General features: G+C 44.2%; 1 protein-coding gene across 4 annotated transcripts in view; it reads right to left on the bottom strand.

The window, feature by feature from the left end:
* The window catches only part of NHSL1 (NHS like 1), a 265,624-nt gene that overhangs the window by 111,987 nt on the left and 134,945 nt on the right, over positions 1-18,692 (bottom strand). For 2 of the 4 annotated variants that reach the window (XM_069725944.1, XM_069725946.1), the window contains exons 1-2: positions 16,638-16,895; positions 14,713-14,953 (exon numbers count right to left, since the gene is read on the bottom strand). The exons of the other annotated variants lie outside the window; for them this stretch is intronic. In XM_069725944.1, coding sequence (XP_069582045.1) covers positions 14,713-14,917 — 205 coding nt within the window. In that variant the 5' untranslated portion in view covers positions 14,918-14,953; positions 16,638-16,895. Of the gene's footprint in view, positions 1-14,712; positions 14,954-16,637; positions 16,896-18,692 lie in introns of those variants that run through there. 4 annotated transcript variants of the gene reach the window in all.

The following is an 18,692-nucleotide window of genomic DNA, read 5'->3' as shown; positions in this document are numbered from 1 at the left end:
TGCCCTAACATGTTGATCCAGAGGAAGGCAAAAGAAACCCATGTGCAAAGAGTAAGCTCCACATTGGGGAAAAAAATTCCTTCCCGACTCCACATACGGCAATCAGACTAGTTCCCTGGATCAACGCCCTATCAAGGAATCTAGTGTATATACCCTGTAACATTATACTTTTCCAGAAAGGTATCCAGTCCCCTCTTAAATTTAAGTAATGAATCACTCATTACAACATCACACGGCAGAGAGTTCCATAATCTCACTGCTCTTACAGTAAAGAATCCGTGTCTGTTATTATGCTTAAACCTTTTTTCCTCCAACCGCAGAGGATGCCCCCTTGTCCCTGTTTCAGGTCTATGATTAAAAAGATCATCAGAAAGGTCTTTGTACTGTCCCCTCATATATTTATACATTAAAATGAGATCACCCCTTAGTCTTCGTTTTTCCAAACTAAATAGCCCCAAGTGTAATAACCTATCTTGGTATTGCAGACCCCCCAGTCCTCTAATAACCATCATGAGAATATAATTGGAGACCTGCACTTCCCCATAGTATAACATTGGGCCAAGTGCTCTCCAATAAAAGATGCAAGTAACGACAAACAAGTGCCATGCTGGGCATGTTCAGGATGGGCAATGATTGGGGTTAATTGCTCAGGAAATTATAGCCCTGGTCATCTCAAGACAACATCCCAAGACAATGACGAACTAGACCGACTGAATATGTTCCCTATGCACACTGTTTGCCATGGCTTGAATATCTATACATGGTCATGTTCCTGTGAAGATCGTGATGCCACTCACATTTCTGGGAAAGGGATGGTGGTACGTCTAATAGTCAACAACACTTCCAGATCCAAGTTTGAAGCAGAGAGATGAAATATGGAAGGGAGAAAAGAAACTTATACTTACCTCCCAGCTGAGCACTCTAGCCGCCCCGCTGCTTGTAGTCCACCATCCGGTCCTCTTCTTTCCACCATTGCACATCACATCTCCACCCTCTCCACTATAGACCAGAACCTTCAACTGCGTCCAGGCTTCGGAGGTTTACTGCTCATCATAAGGTCTCAATATCAACATTGCAAACTTTCGACGCGCAGTGACCTTCGTCGCCTGGACGTCACCAGAAGTCTTGGAGATGTACAAAGGGAAGGGAGAAAGAAGAGGACCAGACGGCAAGCAGCGGGAAAGACAGAGGCCATGAGTATTTTTTTTTTAACCAATCCTCACATCTCCGGCTGTCCGATTGCTTACCGTTTGGTCCTCTTCTTTTCATCTTAGGGCATGTAGTATCCACATCAAAGCTGGAGCTAACTCTGTGTCATAAGGTTGCAACCTTGTAACACACATTGAGCTTCAGCCTGGATGTCCTGGCCCATAGGGAAAAGGGATGGGGATGCGGCAAATGATGGCGGAAAAAAGATAATCGGAAGGCAGACAGAGAGGTCAGCGCGAGTAAGTAAGCAGGGGACTCCCTGTATGGCATTTTATTTATCGTTTTTAGACTAGCATTGTGTGCCAGCTGCTCTATACAGTTACATAAGCATACATTATGTGTAGTCCAAACATAAGTCTTTGCATTCTTTACAAAGTATTGCAGAAATTTGCTGTTTACATTATACAGTGTATACGGTATCTGAAAATGTACGTAAAGTAGAGAAATAACACAAACACTTTGGGAGTGAGACAATGGACTTTAATCCCGCCAATACTTACCAACAAGGAAATGAAAAGATAACGCAGACGCCTTTTCAGAATTTCTACTGATGCTTTAGAGGTATAGAATATGCTGAGCTCATCCTGAATTGTTTTTGAAGAGTGTGTTCCACAAGGAATATTTAAAGTAATATCATGAATTATGATACAGGAAAGCTATATATCAGGCTACCGTGTTAGCCTGTAGATAGAAAAATATTTAGAATTGAGAGTCCTCAGTGGTTGATACCTTTTAATGAAAAGATGGTAACAAATTGCAAGCTTTCGAGACTACACAGGTCTCTTCATCAGGCAAAGACTAAAACAAATTCTGACAGAAATTTATGTCTTTTTACATCAACTAAGGAACTTGCCCCTCAGACCATGTGGGGGTCATCACAACAGAGACCCTAATCACAGGACAATAAAACAATCCTTATCTAATAATTGGCCCAATATTTATGGACGTAACTGTTTATCACCCATGGTAATTCTGCCTCATGTCACCTGGCTTATCTATGTTTTTTCCCCTTGTTTCTTTCTTTTTTTTTCTATACTATGTTGTGCATAAATATGTGATTCTTCAGATTTTGTATTAGTCTTTGCCTGATGAAGAGGCCTGAGTAGTCTCGGAAGCTTGCAATTTGTTACCATCTTTTCAGTTAGCCATTAAAAGGTATCAACCACTGAGGACTCTCAATTCTAAATATCTTTCTATCATGAATTAGGAATTTGTATAAAGTAGAACAAATAAATAATAGCTTCATGAAACTATATATATTATAAATCATTATGTAATTTTAATTCTCCAAGCTTAAAGTTAAGTCTGAAGACCAGATTAGAAAAGTGGGACTGCAAGTGGAAACTCCAGGTAATAAAAGTCTCAGAGCCATCAAATAGATGGTAAGAAATAAGAACGTTCATAGAAAGTAGACTGTGTTTGTGTGTGTATGTGCGTGAGTGCTTGCGTGTGTGCATGTGTATGTGCGTGAGTGTCCGTGTGTATGTGCGTGTGTGTATGTGCGTGCGTGTGTATGTGCGTGAGTGTGTGTGCATGTGTATTTGTGTGTGCGTGTGTATGTGCGTGAGTTCGTGCGTGTGTGTGTGTGTATATGTGAGTGAGTTCGTGCGTGTGTTGTGTCTGGTATATACAGTAGCTGTCAAACCAGTGGAGTGAGTGCCTAAAGGTACCGTCACACTTAGCGACGCTGCAGCGATACCGACAACGATCCGGATCGCTGCAGCGTCGCTGTTTGGTCGCTGGAGAGCTGTCACACAGACAGCTCTCCAGCGACCAACGATCCCGAGGTCCCCGGTAACCAGGGTAAACATCGGGTAACTAAGCGCAGGGCCGCGCTTAGTAACCCGATGTTTACCCTGGTTACCATCCTAAAAAGTAAAAAAACAAACGCTACATACATTTACCTTCCGCTGTCTGTCCTCGGCGCTCTGCTTCTCTGGTCTGGCTGTGAGCGCCGGGCAGCCAGAAAGCAGAGCGGTGACGTCACCGCTCTGCTTTCCGGCTGACCGACGCTCACAGCCAGAGCAGGAGGAGAGCAGAGCACAGCGCTGGAGGACAGACGGCTGTAGGTAAGTATGTAGTGTTTGTTTTTTTACTTTTAGGATGGTAACCAGGGTAAACATCGGGTTACTAAGCGCGGCCCTGCGCTTAGTTACCCGATGTTTACCCTGGTTACCAGCAAAGACATCGCTGAATCGGTGTCACACACGCCGATCCAGCGATGTCTACGGGGAGTCCAGCGACGAAATAAAGTTCTGGACTTTCTTCCCCGACCAGCGATCTCCCAGCAGGGGCCTGATCGCTGCTGCCTGTCACACTGGACGATATCGCTAGCGAGGACGCTGCAACGTCACGGATCGCTAGCGATATCGTCTAGTGTGACAGTACCTTAAGACAGAGGAAGGACAGCATTCAAGAATCCCCTCCAACACTCAATTATTTATCTGATCGTTTTGTTCACCAGGAGATAAGCTGCAGCTGCAGACTCTGGTAGTGGCTCTCTCATAGAAAAGAAAGGCGCACTTCCCGTATACACACTATGATTTAATTCACAAGGAATGGTAGGATCGTTTCTGGTGATCAGTAAGGGTCCCAGTGGCAGAAGACTTCAGCACACATACATTTATCACATCTCGGATTAAAATGTTTTTGTGTTTGATTACACCCTAACACAGGATCCACCATTGACAATAGGTAATGGATACAGCTCACCTCCTCCCCCTCACTTCACAGGTCATAAAGCTCGCTGAGAACACTCTCTGATAGAAGTTAGTGCGTGTTCTCCAGACTGCAGGCTCCTATGTCCATGGGGCTTTGGCTACTTTCACACTAGCGTCGGCCTGTCGCAGTGCGTCGGGCCGACGTACCGACGCATCCTGTCTCAACGCTGCACAACGGTGGCAGCGGATGCACTATTCCAAGCATCCGCTGCCCCATTGTGAGCTCTGGGGAGGAGGGGCGGAGTTCCGGCCGCCCATGCACAGTCGGAAATGGCGGACACGACGCACCAAAAAAAATTACAAGCAACGTTTTTTGGTGTCGACGGTCCAACGCAACACGACGCAACCGTCGCACGACGGTTGCGATGTGTGGCAATGCGTCGCTAATACAAGCCTATGGAGAAAAAACGCATCCTGCAAACAACTTTGCAGGATGCGTTTTTTTCTGCAAAACGACGCATTGCGACGGAGGCCAAACGACGCAAGTGTGAAAGTAGCCTTAATGTATGTAAGAACCAAAATCATCTACAATAAGTAAATAAATCTGAAATAAAAAGATAAAAACTCCAAAAATAAAAATAGAAAAAAATAATTGTCCCCCTCCAATTCCATTAGTAAGTAAGACACATGTTGCTCTGTGAAACACTTGAAAGCACAAGAACACAGAAGTGAAGCAGAGCTGGGTTCTGGCATAAGCTTCAGTCATTGTTCTAGATAAAAGGTGTTGTTAAGCAGATGAAGTTATTTTTATGAACTGGAGCTGTGCCCAGCACAAGCAGACCTCTTCAAAGAGCGGCAAACAATCAAAATCAATATTAAATGAAAACACGCAGGACAAAGGACAGTCATGGAAGAAACGTGTGGACAGGTGTGTGGTCTAGTCAGGAAACGCTGGATCGCTCGTCAAAGTATCAGTATCAAAAACTGATGTCCAGCATTTCACTATAAATGACAGACTTTGTGACGTTTCAGAACATTGTCAGGATCTTGGACACATCTTAAAGGGAATCTGTCACCAGATTATTGTCATCTAATCTGACAGCAACAAAACAGACATAGACCTTGATTCCAGCAATGTGTCACTTACTGGGCTGCTTAGTGTAGTTTTCATAAAATCACTGTTTTATCAGCAGGAAATTATTACTAGAGTACTAGTATAGCTGCTGCCAGGTAGTCCTCCATATTCATGAGCTCTGTATAACCGTGCCCCCACCACTGATTGGTGGCTTTCTCTGTATACTGTGCATGGGCAGAGAGCTGTAAACCAGTGGTGTGGGCGGGGTTATACAGAGCTTGGCATTCAGAGAACTGCCAGACCTGCAGCAGATAAAACAATGCGTTTATCAAACAGCAAAAAACTCAGTAAGTCACACATAGCTGGAATCAGGGTCTCTGCCCCTACATGATGCTGCTCTCAGATGGCGTAATAATAAGCTGATGAGGGCAAGAATGATTATTTCCAATCACTGCGGGTGAAAGCATGTCAGACGATCAAGCGATAAAAAAAAAACACTGTTGTCATTTGATCTTTCATGCGGCAATAAGTATTGCTGTTGCAGCACATGCCCTAAAGAAAATAGGGTATGTGGTCCTGACAATAGTGAAAATGTATGGGGACGATCATTTGCCAGCACATATTGGCTCTGATAGCTCCAAGTAAATACAAACAAATGATTTATTCCCTAAAAAATGGGTTTAATACAAAATCTTGTATCAAACAATAAAGTGTAATAATGCAAAAAATAAATACCAGATAAGAGACCCCGGGGAATAAGTCCCATACTGTATCTCCATGTTCTGTCCCCATCATTCTTCATCAGCCGGTGTAGAGAGGCCGGGAAACAGGTGGGTGTCGAATGGCTTCAATATTGTCGATTGTGCTCAATTACCGGTCTCATCGGTCTGATTTCAGTGCAGGTAAATGCAACCTATATGTTTGAGTGTGAAGGTGCAATATGTGAGCATTTAGGGCCCCACTTTGTCTAAAACCGGCCCTGGTTACCTGTCAGTGTCCTTTGTCTGATGATAAGGCAACTACTGTAAACTCTGTGTGAGGCAAAACACGCCCGTTGGCCAGGGTGAAAACGGCAACATTACTATTTTTTTTTAATAATGAAAAAATAACATGGTCAAAAAGTTAATAAGACAAAAAAGTAATATAATCTCCCGATTTAGATCATTTTCTGATGGTAGCTTCACTTTAAGTTTTTAAGTTGTCCTGGATTCAGCCATTTGGGTTCTCCCGACCAGCCAGCCTTGTGTGGGACAGGAAGCGTACATTTCTCTACTGGATTCCTGGTCTGAATATTAACGGAAAATGTTACATTTAAGCTTTTCGGAGAAAAATGTGGAAATATTAATTGTGATAACAAGCAGGTGGATCGAGACTTTCCACCATGTCTCTCCCACACAACACTATAGATTGTGCAAGATATAGACATGCAGCACCGCCTAGCACCCCTCCGCCAGGCACTGCTCTGTATGATGCCAAGGTATGCTGGGGAACTTACACTAAATCATGGAGCAAGCTCTATCAGCAGAATACTCACACTGACACACCTATCTACCACTGTTAGCCTTCGTGCAATCATTTACAGACATGTCTAGCCTGCCTAGTATTTGCATGGAGAATGCCCTGTAATTACTAGAAGTCAAGTGGAAAGGTACAAGCGACTAGGGACGGATCATTTTAAAAAAACACATGCTGCAAATAAGCTCAGGGGAGCAAACAAATGGCCGAGGCCTTCTGCTTTGCATGTCATGTGCATAAGCATCCCCTATGCCTTGTAGGTACTATAAGACATGGACTTTATGCAATCCCTGACCATAACATAGGCAAAGTGTATCTATGGGACATGGCCATAATAGGATATTGGTGTTCCCCTACAATGTTGTGTTAGGCTTTACCACAAAACTTGGGTATACCTCATTATCTGATCTATGGGGGCATAACCTCAGGGACCCCAATCATTCTGTGAGCTGATGGCTTACTCAGGGTTTCTCGGCACAGCATTGTTCTTTCCAGTGCAGAGAACTGAAAAAAGTCACTTTCAGGAGAGAGAAGGTTGAAAAAGGTAACATACTGCTCTACTTTATTTATTTTATTCACTTATAGAACTGTGTTTTACAGACATCAAAATCCCCATTAGGGCTCACAATCTAGTTTACCTACCAGTATGGCTTTGGAGTGTGGGAAGAAACAGGAGAACCAGGAGGAAACCCACGAAAACACGGGGAGAACATACAAACTCCTTGTAGATGTTGTCCTTGGTGGGATTTGAACCCGAACTGCAAAGCAACAGCGCTATCCACTGGGCTGCCCACCCTGTACCTACCATTATGTCCGGGGTTGGACTGGCCCACCAGAGAACCGGAGAATCCTCCGGTGGGCCCTGGCTTCTCCTTCAGGAGAGTTAATAGTGCAAGTGGGGGATAAAGGTGGGCCTTCAGAATTAAATTCTCTGGTGGGCCCAATGTTCTTCAGTCTGACACTGATTGCACCCCTTCTTTTATAGGTTTGTACAAGTTTCTCCAGCTTCAAAAAATCACAGAGACTTTTTTGTATTTTTACAGACAGGTCTAAAAAGTGTCCTATTTTTACGGACTGTCCTGGAATTTCTGGACGGTTGGCAACCCTGACCACACCACCATGCTCCTTGTCCGGGTCACCAGAATTTCTTTAGCATTCACAATTCCATTTTTTTCCTTTAAGAGTTTCCTTACAAACCCTGAATTTGATGAATTTCACTATGCAGCGCCCATTATTCATCCCCATTTTGAAAGGCGAGTGAAGTGGAAAGCCTTTGCAGAACTTGCCTTTATACAGTTGCCAGCAGCTGAAAGCCACATACATACACAGATTCATCCAAGTCAGCGAGGCAAAGCCCAGCGAGGTTCACCATGAGCGGTTTTGGAGGCCTCAGAGATGCTATGTTTAGCAAATTACAATGTATTTAGAAAAATTGAAGGTCTGGATTTCTCTGTTTTTAAGTCGTGCCATTAAGAGATTGAACATTTGATTTGTATTATTATGTCCTGATTCTACAAACGTTGGGAAGTCACACATCGTTCATCCAAAGCAGCCGACTTATAGAGCTTAGTCATTACTTAGCCATTTTTAATCTCAGTGGCGAAGGAAATTGGATAATTATGCCGCGCAACATCTGCATTTTGTAAAGTGAAACAAGAATGAAAAAATCAATGTTCGCAAAAGCAAATCATCTAAAGCCTCTTTGTATAGACGGAATCAGCTGAACGAGCTTACATAGGAACTCTTCCCCAATCGCTGGCCAGTGTACACAGGTCACCAACCAACTGATGATGAAGCAAAACACCTAATGGCAGACTGATTGGATCTTTTATGATAGCATCGGACCGTTTTAAAGGGGCTTTCCATTTTCAGGAAAGTTATGAAAGTTACAGTTTGAAAAAAAAAAGAAAGAAACCGTCCTTTATTCACCCTACCCAGTAACATCACAAATCTCTGCTCTTATTCTGAGTTTCTTTTATTGCTTGAAGAACTAATGTCCTATCAGCTGCAGAGCAGCAGAGACAAAGCTCTGGACCCCAGGAGGGTGATGAAAGCAGAGTTTATTCTATAACAAAAATGTACGCTTGGGGACACAACTTTCCTGAAAATGGAAAACCCCCTTTAAGTTGCCTTAAATGAGTGCCAATCAACTTGTCACATTGGCGCTCATTAGGGTATTTTCGGTCCGAGGGCGATCTGACAAAACATCGGATCACACTAGAACCAATGTTAGTCTATGGGGCTCTGCACATATCAATTTTTTTCTTGGCCCGAGCCAGCCCGAGGAAAAATCACTACATCCAATATTCAGATCACACTCAACTATAAAAGTCAATGAGCCAGTGGAGACCATTGGACTGCACTCTGATGACATCTGAGTGCTGTCCGATTTCCATGGACTGACCGAATGGAGAATTTTTTTTCTTCATCTTCTACTTATCTGAGAGAGTCAGGTAACACTGTGCTGACACTCTGATCAGTTTGATCACATCCCTATTGTTACACAGCTTTAGCATATGGTTTAATGACAACTTCATGTATACATAGTAAAACATGGCACTCAGAGTAGATGAATTCTGTCTGCACCAGCGGTGGACATCGCGTTCAGCGCTTCCTAGCTGACCCCAGGAAATTTTCACACACATTGAAGGAAGGTCTAATGTAGACTGAAACGTTTGTGAACCTTTAATGTTGGATTGCATATTCAATGATTTATTTAATTTCACCTACTCTGAGTACCAAGTTTTCTTACATATTATTGATTGGATTGGATCTTATTTGTGCACCATTATTTACAAAATTTGCACAGACAATCCCGCCGGGGAGACTGGAGCACATTTGCACATAATTATGAAAGTCCCAATTGCTGAATCAGCTGAATACATTTGGAAACCCCTAACCCTGCCCACAATAACAAACATTAAAGAAATTCAGGCAAATCTACTATATAATTGTCTGAGGGTCACTTCCGTCTGTCTGTCTGTCCTTCTGTCTGTCACGGTTATTCATTCGCTGATTGGTCTTGGCAGCTGCCTGTCATGGCTGCCGCGACCAATCAGCAACGGGCACAGTCCGGAAGAAAATGGCCGCTCCTTTCTCCCCGCAGTCAGTGTCCAGCATCCACATACTCCCCTCCGGTCAGCGCTCACACAGGGTTAATGGCAGCGTTGGCCACGGTGTAACGCACTCGGTTACCGCCGCTATTAACCCTGTGTGACCACCTTTTTACTATTCATGCTGCCTATGCATAATGAGTAGTAAAAATATCTAATGTTAAAAATAATAAAAAAAATAAAAAATAGTTACATACTCACCCTCTGGTGGCTCCCCCGGATCAGGAACCAGCCTTTCCCGCTCCACGCGACGCCCCGGTGACCGCTGCATGCATTGCAGTCTCGCGAGATGATGACGTACGGTCTCGCGAGACCGTTACATCATCATCTCGCGAGACCGCAATGCAACCAGGAGGAGGATGGCGCCGCTGCTGCTGCTCCTGTTGTTCTGTGCAGGGAGCCTCCGCGCTGCCGGGTGTCCGGAGGCTGTGAGCCCGGAGCGGAGCCTGGTGTGGGGGCCGGGGCTGTAGGCGGACATCACCCTGCCCGTCCGACACTTCCACATCCAGGCTGTGAGCGGCGCCGGCCGGAACTTCACCTCCTCCCCAGATAACCACGTGACCGCGGCTAATCATCAATGATCCCAGACAGACGGGAGCGGCGGCCACACAGCCCCGTCCTCTGACGTCACCGCCCCACCATTAACCCCTTAGACTCCTTATCTACTATATGTGACTGGGCAATATACAACGTAGCTGGGCAATATACTACGTAGCTGGGCAATATACTATGTGACTGGGAAATATAGTACGTGAACTACGTGGCTTGGCAATATACCACGTAGCTGGGCAATATAATACGTAGCTGGGCAATATACTACGTAGCTGGGAAATATACTACGTGACTGGGCAATATAGTACGTGAACTACGTGGCTGGGCAATATACTACGTAGCTGGGCAATATACTATGTCACTGGGCAATATAGTATGTGAACTACGTGGCTGGGCAATATACTACGTGGCTGGGCAATATACTACTAATTGCCTGGGCAATATACTAAGTGGCTGGGCAATATACTACGTGGCTAGGCAATATACTATGTGACTGGGCAATATACTATGTGGCTGGGTAATATACGTGGCTGGGCAATATACTACGTGGCTGGGCAATATACTACTAATTGCCTGGGCAATATACTAAGTGGCTGGGCAATATACTATGTGACTGGGCAATATACCACGTGACTGGGCAATATACGTGGCTAGGCAATATACTATGTGACTGGGCAATATACTATGTGGCTGGGCAATATACTACGTGGCTGGGCAATATACTATGTGACTGGGCAATACACTAAGTGGCTGGGCAATATACTACGTGGCTGGGCAATATACTACGTGGCTGGGCAATATACTACGTGGCTGGGCAATATACTACGTCGCTGGGCAATATACTACGTGGTTGGGCAATATACTACGTGGACATACATATTCTAGAATACCCGATGCGTTAGAATCGGGCCACCATCTATTATAAATAATAGACTTTTAAAAAAGACTCAAATTAAAAGAATAATAAGGTGCAAGTGAAAAACACGAAAAACTAGACGAAAGAAAGTGCAAATGCAGTAATGAATTGGGCCCTGTGTCTTCTGTACTAAATGCTTGCACGTGTCTGCCGCAGGCAGTGTGACAAGCTCCGAGAATCTTAACACTTAAACGATTAAGTGCACAGTAACCATCACTTAGAGCTGTCCTGTTTGCTTTACTTTACAAGTCTGGCCTTCAGCAGATGTTAAATCTGAGCTTATTTGAGAGTCGTAATGGTAAAAATAGTCAGCTTGATCATCTGTTGGGTTAAAGTGTATGCAACCAACAGCATGTGCTATTTATTTACTCTGGACACACTATGTCTGGCAATCAGTGTGCTTACATAGTAACTTGTAGCAGAAGCATAGTAACCAGTTGATCTGCCTAGATGAAGCGTGATCCCCAACTTAGGAAACTGGTACAACTGCTTCAGGTATAACTATAACAAATGACATTACCCAGGTTGGTCATATTTCGTGATCTCTGATGAGAGATGGTGAGAATCAATTCACAGGACCAAGCCCATCAGCCATGTCAGTAATCTGTGGCTACTGGATGGAAGCCTGTGTGAACCACCACCTAACTGCCTGCATCCGCTAACCAAAAGAGGAACCGGAGATGCTGTCAGGTAGGAGGTGGTTAGAAGGACCCTCGTCCAATGGACACAGATTACCGACATGGCCGGTAGACCAGGTCGTAGGAATCGATTTGCACCAACACTATTACTGATATAATATTTCACAATTTAGTCAATATAATTGCATTTATAAAGATAAGTAATGAGTTAATTAAGTAAATCCCCTATGTATATTAAATATACCATATGCACTGCACATATATATTGAGCTGGGATCTAAATTTGCCATTGGAGCCAATCTACTGAAGACCACCATTGGAGCCATTCTACTGAAGACCGCCATTGGAGCCATTCTACTGAAGACCGCCATTGGAGCCATTCTACTGAAGACCACCATTGGAGCCATTCTACTGAAGACCGCCATTGGAGCCATTCTACTGAAGACCGCCATTGGAGCCATTCTACTGAAGACCGCCATTGGAGCCATTCTACTGAAGACCACCACTGGAGACATTCTACTGAAGACCACCATTGGAGCCATTCTACTGAAGACCGCCATTGGAGCCATTCTACTGAAGACCGCCATTGGAGCCATTCTACTGAAGACCACCATTGGAGCCATTCTACTGAAGACCACCATTGGAGCCATTCTACTGAAGACCGCCATTGGAGCCATTCTACTGAAGACCGCCATTGGAGCCATTCTACTGAAGACCACCACTGGAGACATTCTACTGAAGACCACCATTGGAGCCATTCTACTGAAGACCGCCATTGGAGCCATTCTACTGAAGACCACCATTGGAGCCATTTTACTGAAGACCACCATTGGAGCCATTCTACTGAAGACCGCTGGAAGAAGAATCTGCGCATGTGCCGCCACTGGCACCATTTTACAGAAGATTGCCGACCACTAGGGGATAAATCTGTGCAAGCGATGCCAGTAGCGAGGACGGCGCCGGTGTGAACATTAAAAAAGTCGGCAGACAGACACCAGAGGCAGGCCGAAGATCCTACACCCACCCCTACAGCTGATTACACCCAAACATCAAATGCAGATTAAAGAACAACCAGGCAGTAGATTTCTTCACTAAAGGTATCTATTGATTTTATATTACAGTGCCATTATTGCGATGCCTTTACTTTATAAAACATGCTAAATCATGCTGACAGGTTCTCCTTAAGGTTTTAACATTTATTAAAAAGTAGAATCCACCAACAAGGGCCATCATATTTTAAAAAGTGACCCAGGAAAGCATGCAAGGCCCCCTACAGAATGATACTAATTTCTTCTGTAATGTCTTATGTCTCATAATCTGTATTCTGTAGATGGCTCCTGCTTGTAAAGATGCAGTAATTGTAATACAGAATTATTCCTAATGTAATCCCAGTATATGGTATTTAAAGTGGAGCTTTGCTTCTGTCATTTCTTATGTCTCATAATCTGTATTCTGCAGATGGCTCCTGCTTGTATAGATGCAATAATAATATTACAGAATTATTCCTAATGCAATCCCCAAATATGGTATTTAAAGTGGAGCTTTACTGTGATAGTAAAATTAACCCTACTTGCTACAGCTCTTATATCAGAGCAGTGCCAGTAGGTCAGGGAGCATTTTAGTCAAGCAAAATGCCAGTTATGGTAGTTAAAAACAGAAAATAACAGGTTTGACCCCAATGACCTGCTGAGGACACACACATACCAACACAATGAGATCACACACATATTCTGTTGCTTTGCAAAATTCTTATCAAAAACTTGGGCCATACAAACATACTGCCAAAAAGGAAGTCCCCCGCGACCTACTTCAATAGCTGAATATGTTGTACATTCACCTATAAAAGGACAAAAAGAACACGGATCGGGAAATGAAAGAACAGAACCTCAAGCATTGGTCAATGAGCACATACTACTACACACCCAGAACCACCATATTGTTTCTACACAAGGCAGCCTTCGGGGCTAACATTATGGTTATCTTTGCAAGTAGAGTGAATATGCAAGGGAGAAGAAGAGAAGAATTGTGTGGACATTAGAACTGACCACTGTAGAAAATGGTTGAAGTAGGATGGAATTACTACCCTTTTTGAGCACACGTGATAAATGGGAATAGCAGATAATTCAATTATCTAAGTTGACTAAAATGAAAACATTTATCAGTGAAATTCCAAAAATTTCTTAAAGCAGCAGAGGATGAATGAACCACAGAGAGGCAATGTAGTCCGCAGGTATGGCAGGTGTATGATCACCTTTAGATTGGCCATAGATATTAGTGATGAGCGAACATGCTGGGATAAGGCGTTATCCGACCATGCACGGGTGGTAACCGAGTGTCTTGGGTGTGTTTAAAAAATAAGTTTGAGTCCATGAATGTCTGGCGGCTGATAGACAGCCGTAACACATACAGGGATTGCCTGTTCGTGTTGCATGAACAGCCGCGAGACATGCAGCCACGGGGACTCAAACTTATTTTTCCCACCCATGACACTCAGTTACCACCCGAGCATGGTCGGATAACGCCTTTGCCCAGCACGTTCACTCACCACTAATAGATACCTATCTGCAGAGCACTAGTAGACCAAGCCTTTATTAGTCGTCTACTAATCGTATGAGCACAACCATTACAGACATATTGTTGGCAGATTTCACCAATGGTGTGAAGATAAAAACATGTCTATTGTCAGCTTAACTGTAAACCACTGGTCCAGTAATCAGGGTTCCACACTCTACTAGAGCAGGAGGTCCATATGTAAATGGGGTGCCCAGGATTATTATTTTCTCCATAGGGTTAAAGATATATTAATAAAAAAACACTGCTAAACTCCACTGCGGTCTGTCAACCAAGACCGGGGCTGGGGCAGAGAGGCAGTGCTGGACCTGAGGAGGATGAATATAGCTGCATTTGTTATCTTCTAAATCTATGAGGAAATAATAATGGCAAAGACCCCCCGTAAAACTGTGTTAATACCAAAAAAAAGTGCAACTAATTTCACAAATCTGTTTGATGTTTGCCTTTCCTTAAATCGTCTTACCTTTTTTACCGCGTCTTTGAAATTCCCAAGTTTCAGGATCATCTTCTGGCTTCCACCTCCCTGAAGAAAGCTCTCCATCACTACGAAACAACTTTTTCGTTCTCCGAGACAAGGAGGAGAAGTTTAACCAGCTCACAGCTGTAGACAGGGAACCCTGCGAGTTCCTCTTGGTCCTGAAACTTCCCGAACCGACCTCCTTTCTCATGCTTTCTGCAGGTGCTGTGCCAATTCACAGGGAAAACTGTGGGTAATATGCCAAGTCTTTAAATTGTGGTCATCTTAGGAAGACAGCCAAACGTCTTGAAAACACCATTTCAAGTGAGAATAAAGATATATATTCAGTTACTGTCTTAAGTTATAAATGGTACCAAACCTTTATGGAGTCTTGTCCTATGGTGACACCCAGTCCTAGTCCAGTAGCTTTTCCAGTCCTAGTCCAGTAGCTTTTCCAGTCCTAGTCCAGTAGCTTTTCCAGTCCTAGTCCAGTAGCTTTTCCAGTCCTAGTCCAGTAGCTTTTCCAGTCCTAGTCCAGTAGCTTTTCCAGTCCTAGTCCAGTTGCTTTTCCAGTCCTAGTCCAGTTGCTTTTCCAGTCCTAGTTCAGTAGCTTTTCCAGTCCTAGTCCAGTTGCTTCTCCAGTCCTAGTTCAGTAGCGTTTCCAGTCGTAGTCCAGTTGCTTTTCCAGTCCTAGTCCAGTAGCTTTTCCAGTCCTAGTCCAGTTGCTTTTCCAGTCCTAGTCCAGTAGCTTTTCCAGTCCTAGTCCAGTAGCTTTTCCAGTCCTAGTCCAGTTGCTTTTCCAGTCCTAGTTCAGTAGCTTTTCCAGTCCTAGTTCAGTAGCTTTTCCAGTCCTAGTCCAGTTGCTTCTCCAGTCCTAGTTCAGTAGCGTTTCCAGTCGTAGTCCAGTTGCTTTTCCAGTCCTAGTCCAGTAGCTTTTCCAGTCCTAGTCCAGTAGCTTTTCCAGTCCTAGTCCAGTAGCTTTTCCAGTCCTAGTCCAGTAGCTTTTCCAGTCCTAGTCCAGTAGCTTTTCCAGTCCTAGTCCAGTTGCTTTTCCAGTCCTAGTTCAGTAGCTTTTCCAGTCCTAGTTCAGTAGCTTTTCCAGTCCTAGTCCAGTTGCTTCTCCAGTCCTAGTTCAGTAGCGTTTCCAGTCGTAGTCCAGTTGCTTTTCCAGTCCTAGTCCAGTAGCTTTTCCAGTCCTAGTCCAGTAGCTTTTCCAGTCCTAGTCCAGTAGCTTTTCCAGTCCTAGTCCAGTAGCTTTTCCAGTCCTAGTTCAGTAGCTTTTCCAGTCCTAGTCCAGTAGCTTTTCCAGTCCTAGTCCAGTAGCTTTTCCAGTCCTAGTCCAGTAGCTTTTCCAGTCGTAGTCCAGTTGGTTTTCCAGTCCTAGTCCAGTTGCTTTTCCAATCCTAGTCCAGTAGCTTTTCCAGTCCTAGTTCAGTAGCTTTTCCAATCCTAGTCCAGTAGCTTTTCCAGTCCTAGTCCAGTCGCTTTTCCAGTCCTAGTCCGGTAGATTTTCCAGTCCTAGTCCGGTAGATTTTCCAGTCCTAGTCTTGTCACTTTTCCAGTCCTAGTCCAGTAGCTTTTCCAGTCCTAGTCCGGCTGATTTTCCAGTCCTAGTCCGGTAGATTTTCCAGTCCTAGTCCAGTCGCTTTTCCAGTCCTAGTCCAGTAGCTTTTCCAGTCCTAGTCCGGCTGATTTTCCAGTCCTAGTCCGGTAGATTTTCCAGTCCTAGTCCAGTCGCTTTTCCAGTCCTAGTCCGGTAGATTTCCCAGTCCTAGTCTGGTCACTTTTCCAGTCCTAGTCCAGTAGCTTTTCCAGTCCTAGCCCAGTTGGAATTAATACAATGCAGCACAGCTTTATCCGACTTCTATATGCGGCAACACAGCAGTCTCCACAATAGCAAAAAAAAGTTGTTTTATGAACTAAATCCTCACCTGCTTCCAGGAGGAGAAAACATATAGGAAGTCGGCTTGGAAAGATAAGGCATTTGCAGAACTGTCACAGTCCACGTCAATGCAGATCTGGGATTCAGCAGTGCTGCAGCATTCTCTCAGGCAGGCTGGGATCTAGCTTTATCCTCCAACTTTAGGCAGGTAGGTGGGATATGCTGCCCAGAGCATTCAGCAGCCAGGGCTGACAGGAGTGTGCTTCCCCTGTAGTGTGAAGTGATCAGTGATTTCCCCACAGACAGCACACAGAACAGACCACTCCCTGGTTAGTCCCATAGCACAACGGTGACACAGGCAGGACTGCATCATATTCCCTGCTCTCACTATATGAATATGCAAAAGTGCAAGCGTCGGTCCACACGCCACTCGCTTGATAAAGCAATTTTGTAGCACTATTGCCCCTAATCCAACCTGGTGTCATTGTTTAATAAGTCCATTGTACACATTATGGTCAATATTGACATTAGTGTTATACAAAGTCCAAAAATTAGCCAACGAAGGTCTATACTGTCTACTATCTGACACTTGCTTATCTGTGATTTTAGGTAATCCCTAGTTTAATACTGTAATAGGAGCAATATTGGCTAGAAATTATTCTAGCGTAGAATAAAGCTAAGAATGCTCACATTTTATATATTTTCAGAAAGTATGGTCTCAGGGTATAAAATTAATTCATATTCCCATACACATTGCAATCATTGTCCACAAGTATCGCTGTGTGTGTCGGTAGAACGATCCGTGTCCTCTGATAATCATTTTCATATTCCGCAGCAGTGAACAAATAAGATGATGGTAAAAGATTTGCACTATCTTGTTTAGTATTGACTATCCTCTAAAAATTATCTGAATTGTAAAGTGCTGAGGAATATACAGTAATTACGCTATAAAAATGATTATGCTTAAAATAGCAAGTTACTAAAATTCTTCCATGATGTGTAGAAATCAGCTCTGCTCATGGGTCACATCAGCTTCACTTCTGAATTGTGCTGAATTGTTAATGCCAGGCTTCTTCTATATCTCAGATGATGTGTAGACATAGAACTGGCTACTTATTGAATAGAGTAGTCAGCCAGCCCCCTTCTCTATCACAGCTGATGTGCAGACAGAGAGGAGGACTGGCTTACATATTGAATAGAGTAGTCAGCCAGCCCCCTTCTCTATCACAGCTGATGTGCAGACAGAGAGGAGGACTGGCTTACTTATTGAATAGAGTAGTCAGCCAGCCCCCTTCTCTATCACAGATGATGTGCAGACAGAGAGGAGGACTGGCTTACATATTGAATAGAGTAGTCAGCCAGCCCCCTTCTCTATCACAGCTGATGTGCAGACAGAGAGGAGGACTGGCTTACTTATTGAATACAGTAGTCAGCCCGCCCCTTCTCTATCACAGCTGATGTGCAGACAGAGAGGAGGACTGGCTTACTTATTGAATAGAGTAGTCAGCCAGCCCCTTCTCTATCCCAGCTGATAGGTAGACAGACAGGAGGACTGGCTTACTTATTGAATAGAGTAGTCAGCCAGCCCCCTTCTCTATCCCAGCTGATAGGTAGACAGACAGGAGGACTGGCTTACTTATTGAATAGAGTAGTCAGCCAGCCCCTTCTCTATCCCAGCTGATGTGCAGACAGATAGGAGGACTGGCTTACTTATTGAATAGAGTAGTCAGCCAGCCAGCCCCCTTCTCTATCACAGCTGATGTGCAGACAGAGAGGAGGACTGGCTTACTTATTGAAGAGTAGTCGCTAGCCCCCTTCTCTATCACAGATGATGTGCATACAGAGAGGAGGACTGGCTTACTTATTGAATAGAGTAGTCAGCCAGCCCCTTCTCTATCACAGCTGATGTGCAGACAGAGAGGAGGACTGGCTTACTTATTGAATAGAGTAGTCCCCAGCCCCCTTCTCTATCACAGATGATGTGCAGACAGAGAGGAGGACCCTACTGAATAGAGTAGTCAGCCAGCCCCCTTCTCTATTACAGCTGATGTGCAGACAGAGAGAAGGACTGGCTTACTTATTGAATAGAGTAGTCAGCCAGCCC

Source organism: Ranitomeya imitator, chromosome 5 (assembly GCF_032444005.1).
Source record: "Ranitomeya imitator isolate aRanImi1 chromosome 5, aRanImi1.pri, whole genome shotgun sequence".
Lineage (NCBI taxonomy): Eukaryota > Metazoa > Chordata > Amphibia > Anura > Dendrobatidae > Ranitomeya > Ranitomeya imitator.
The sequence above is the reverse complement of the archived record's forward strand: the minus strand, read 5'-3'. Positions and strand labels throughout refer to the sequence as shown.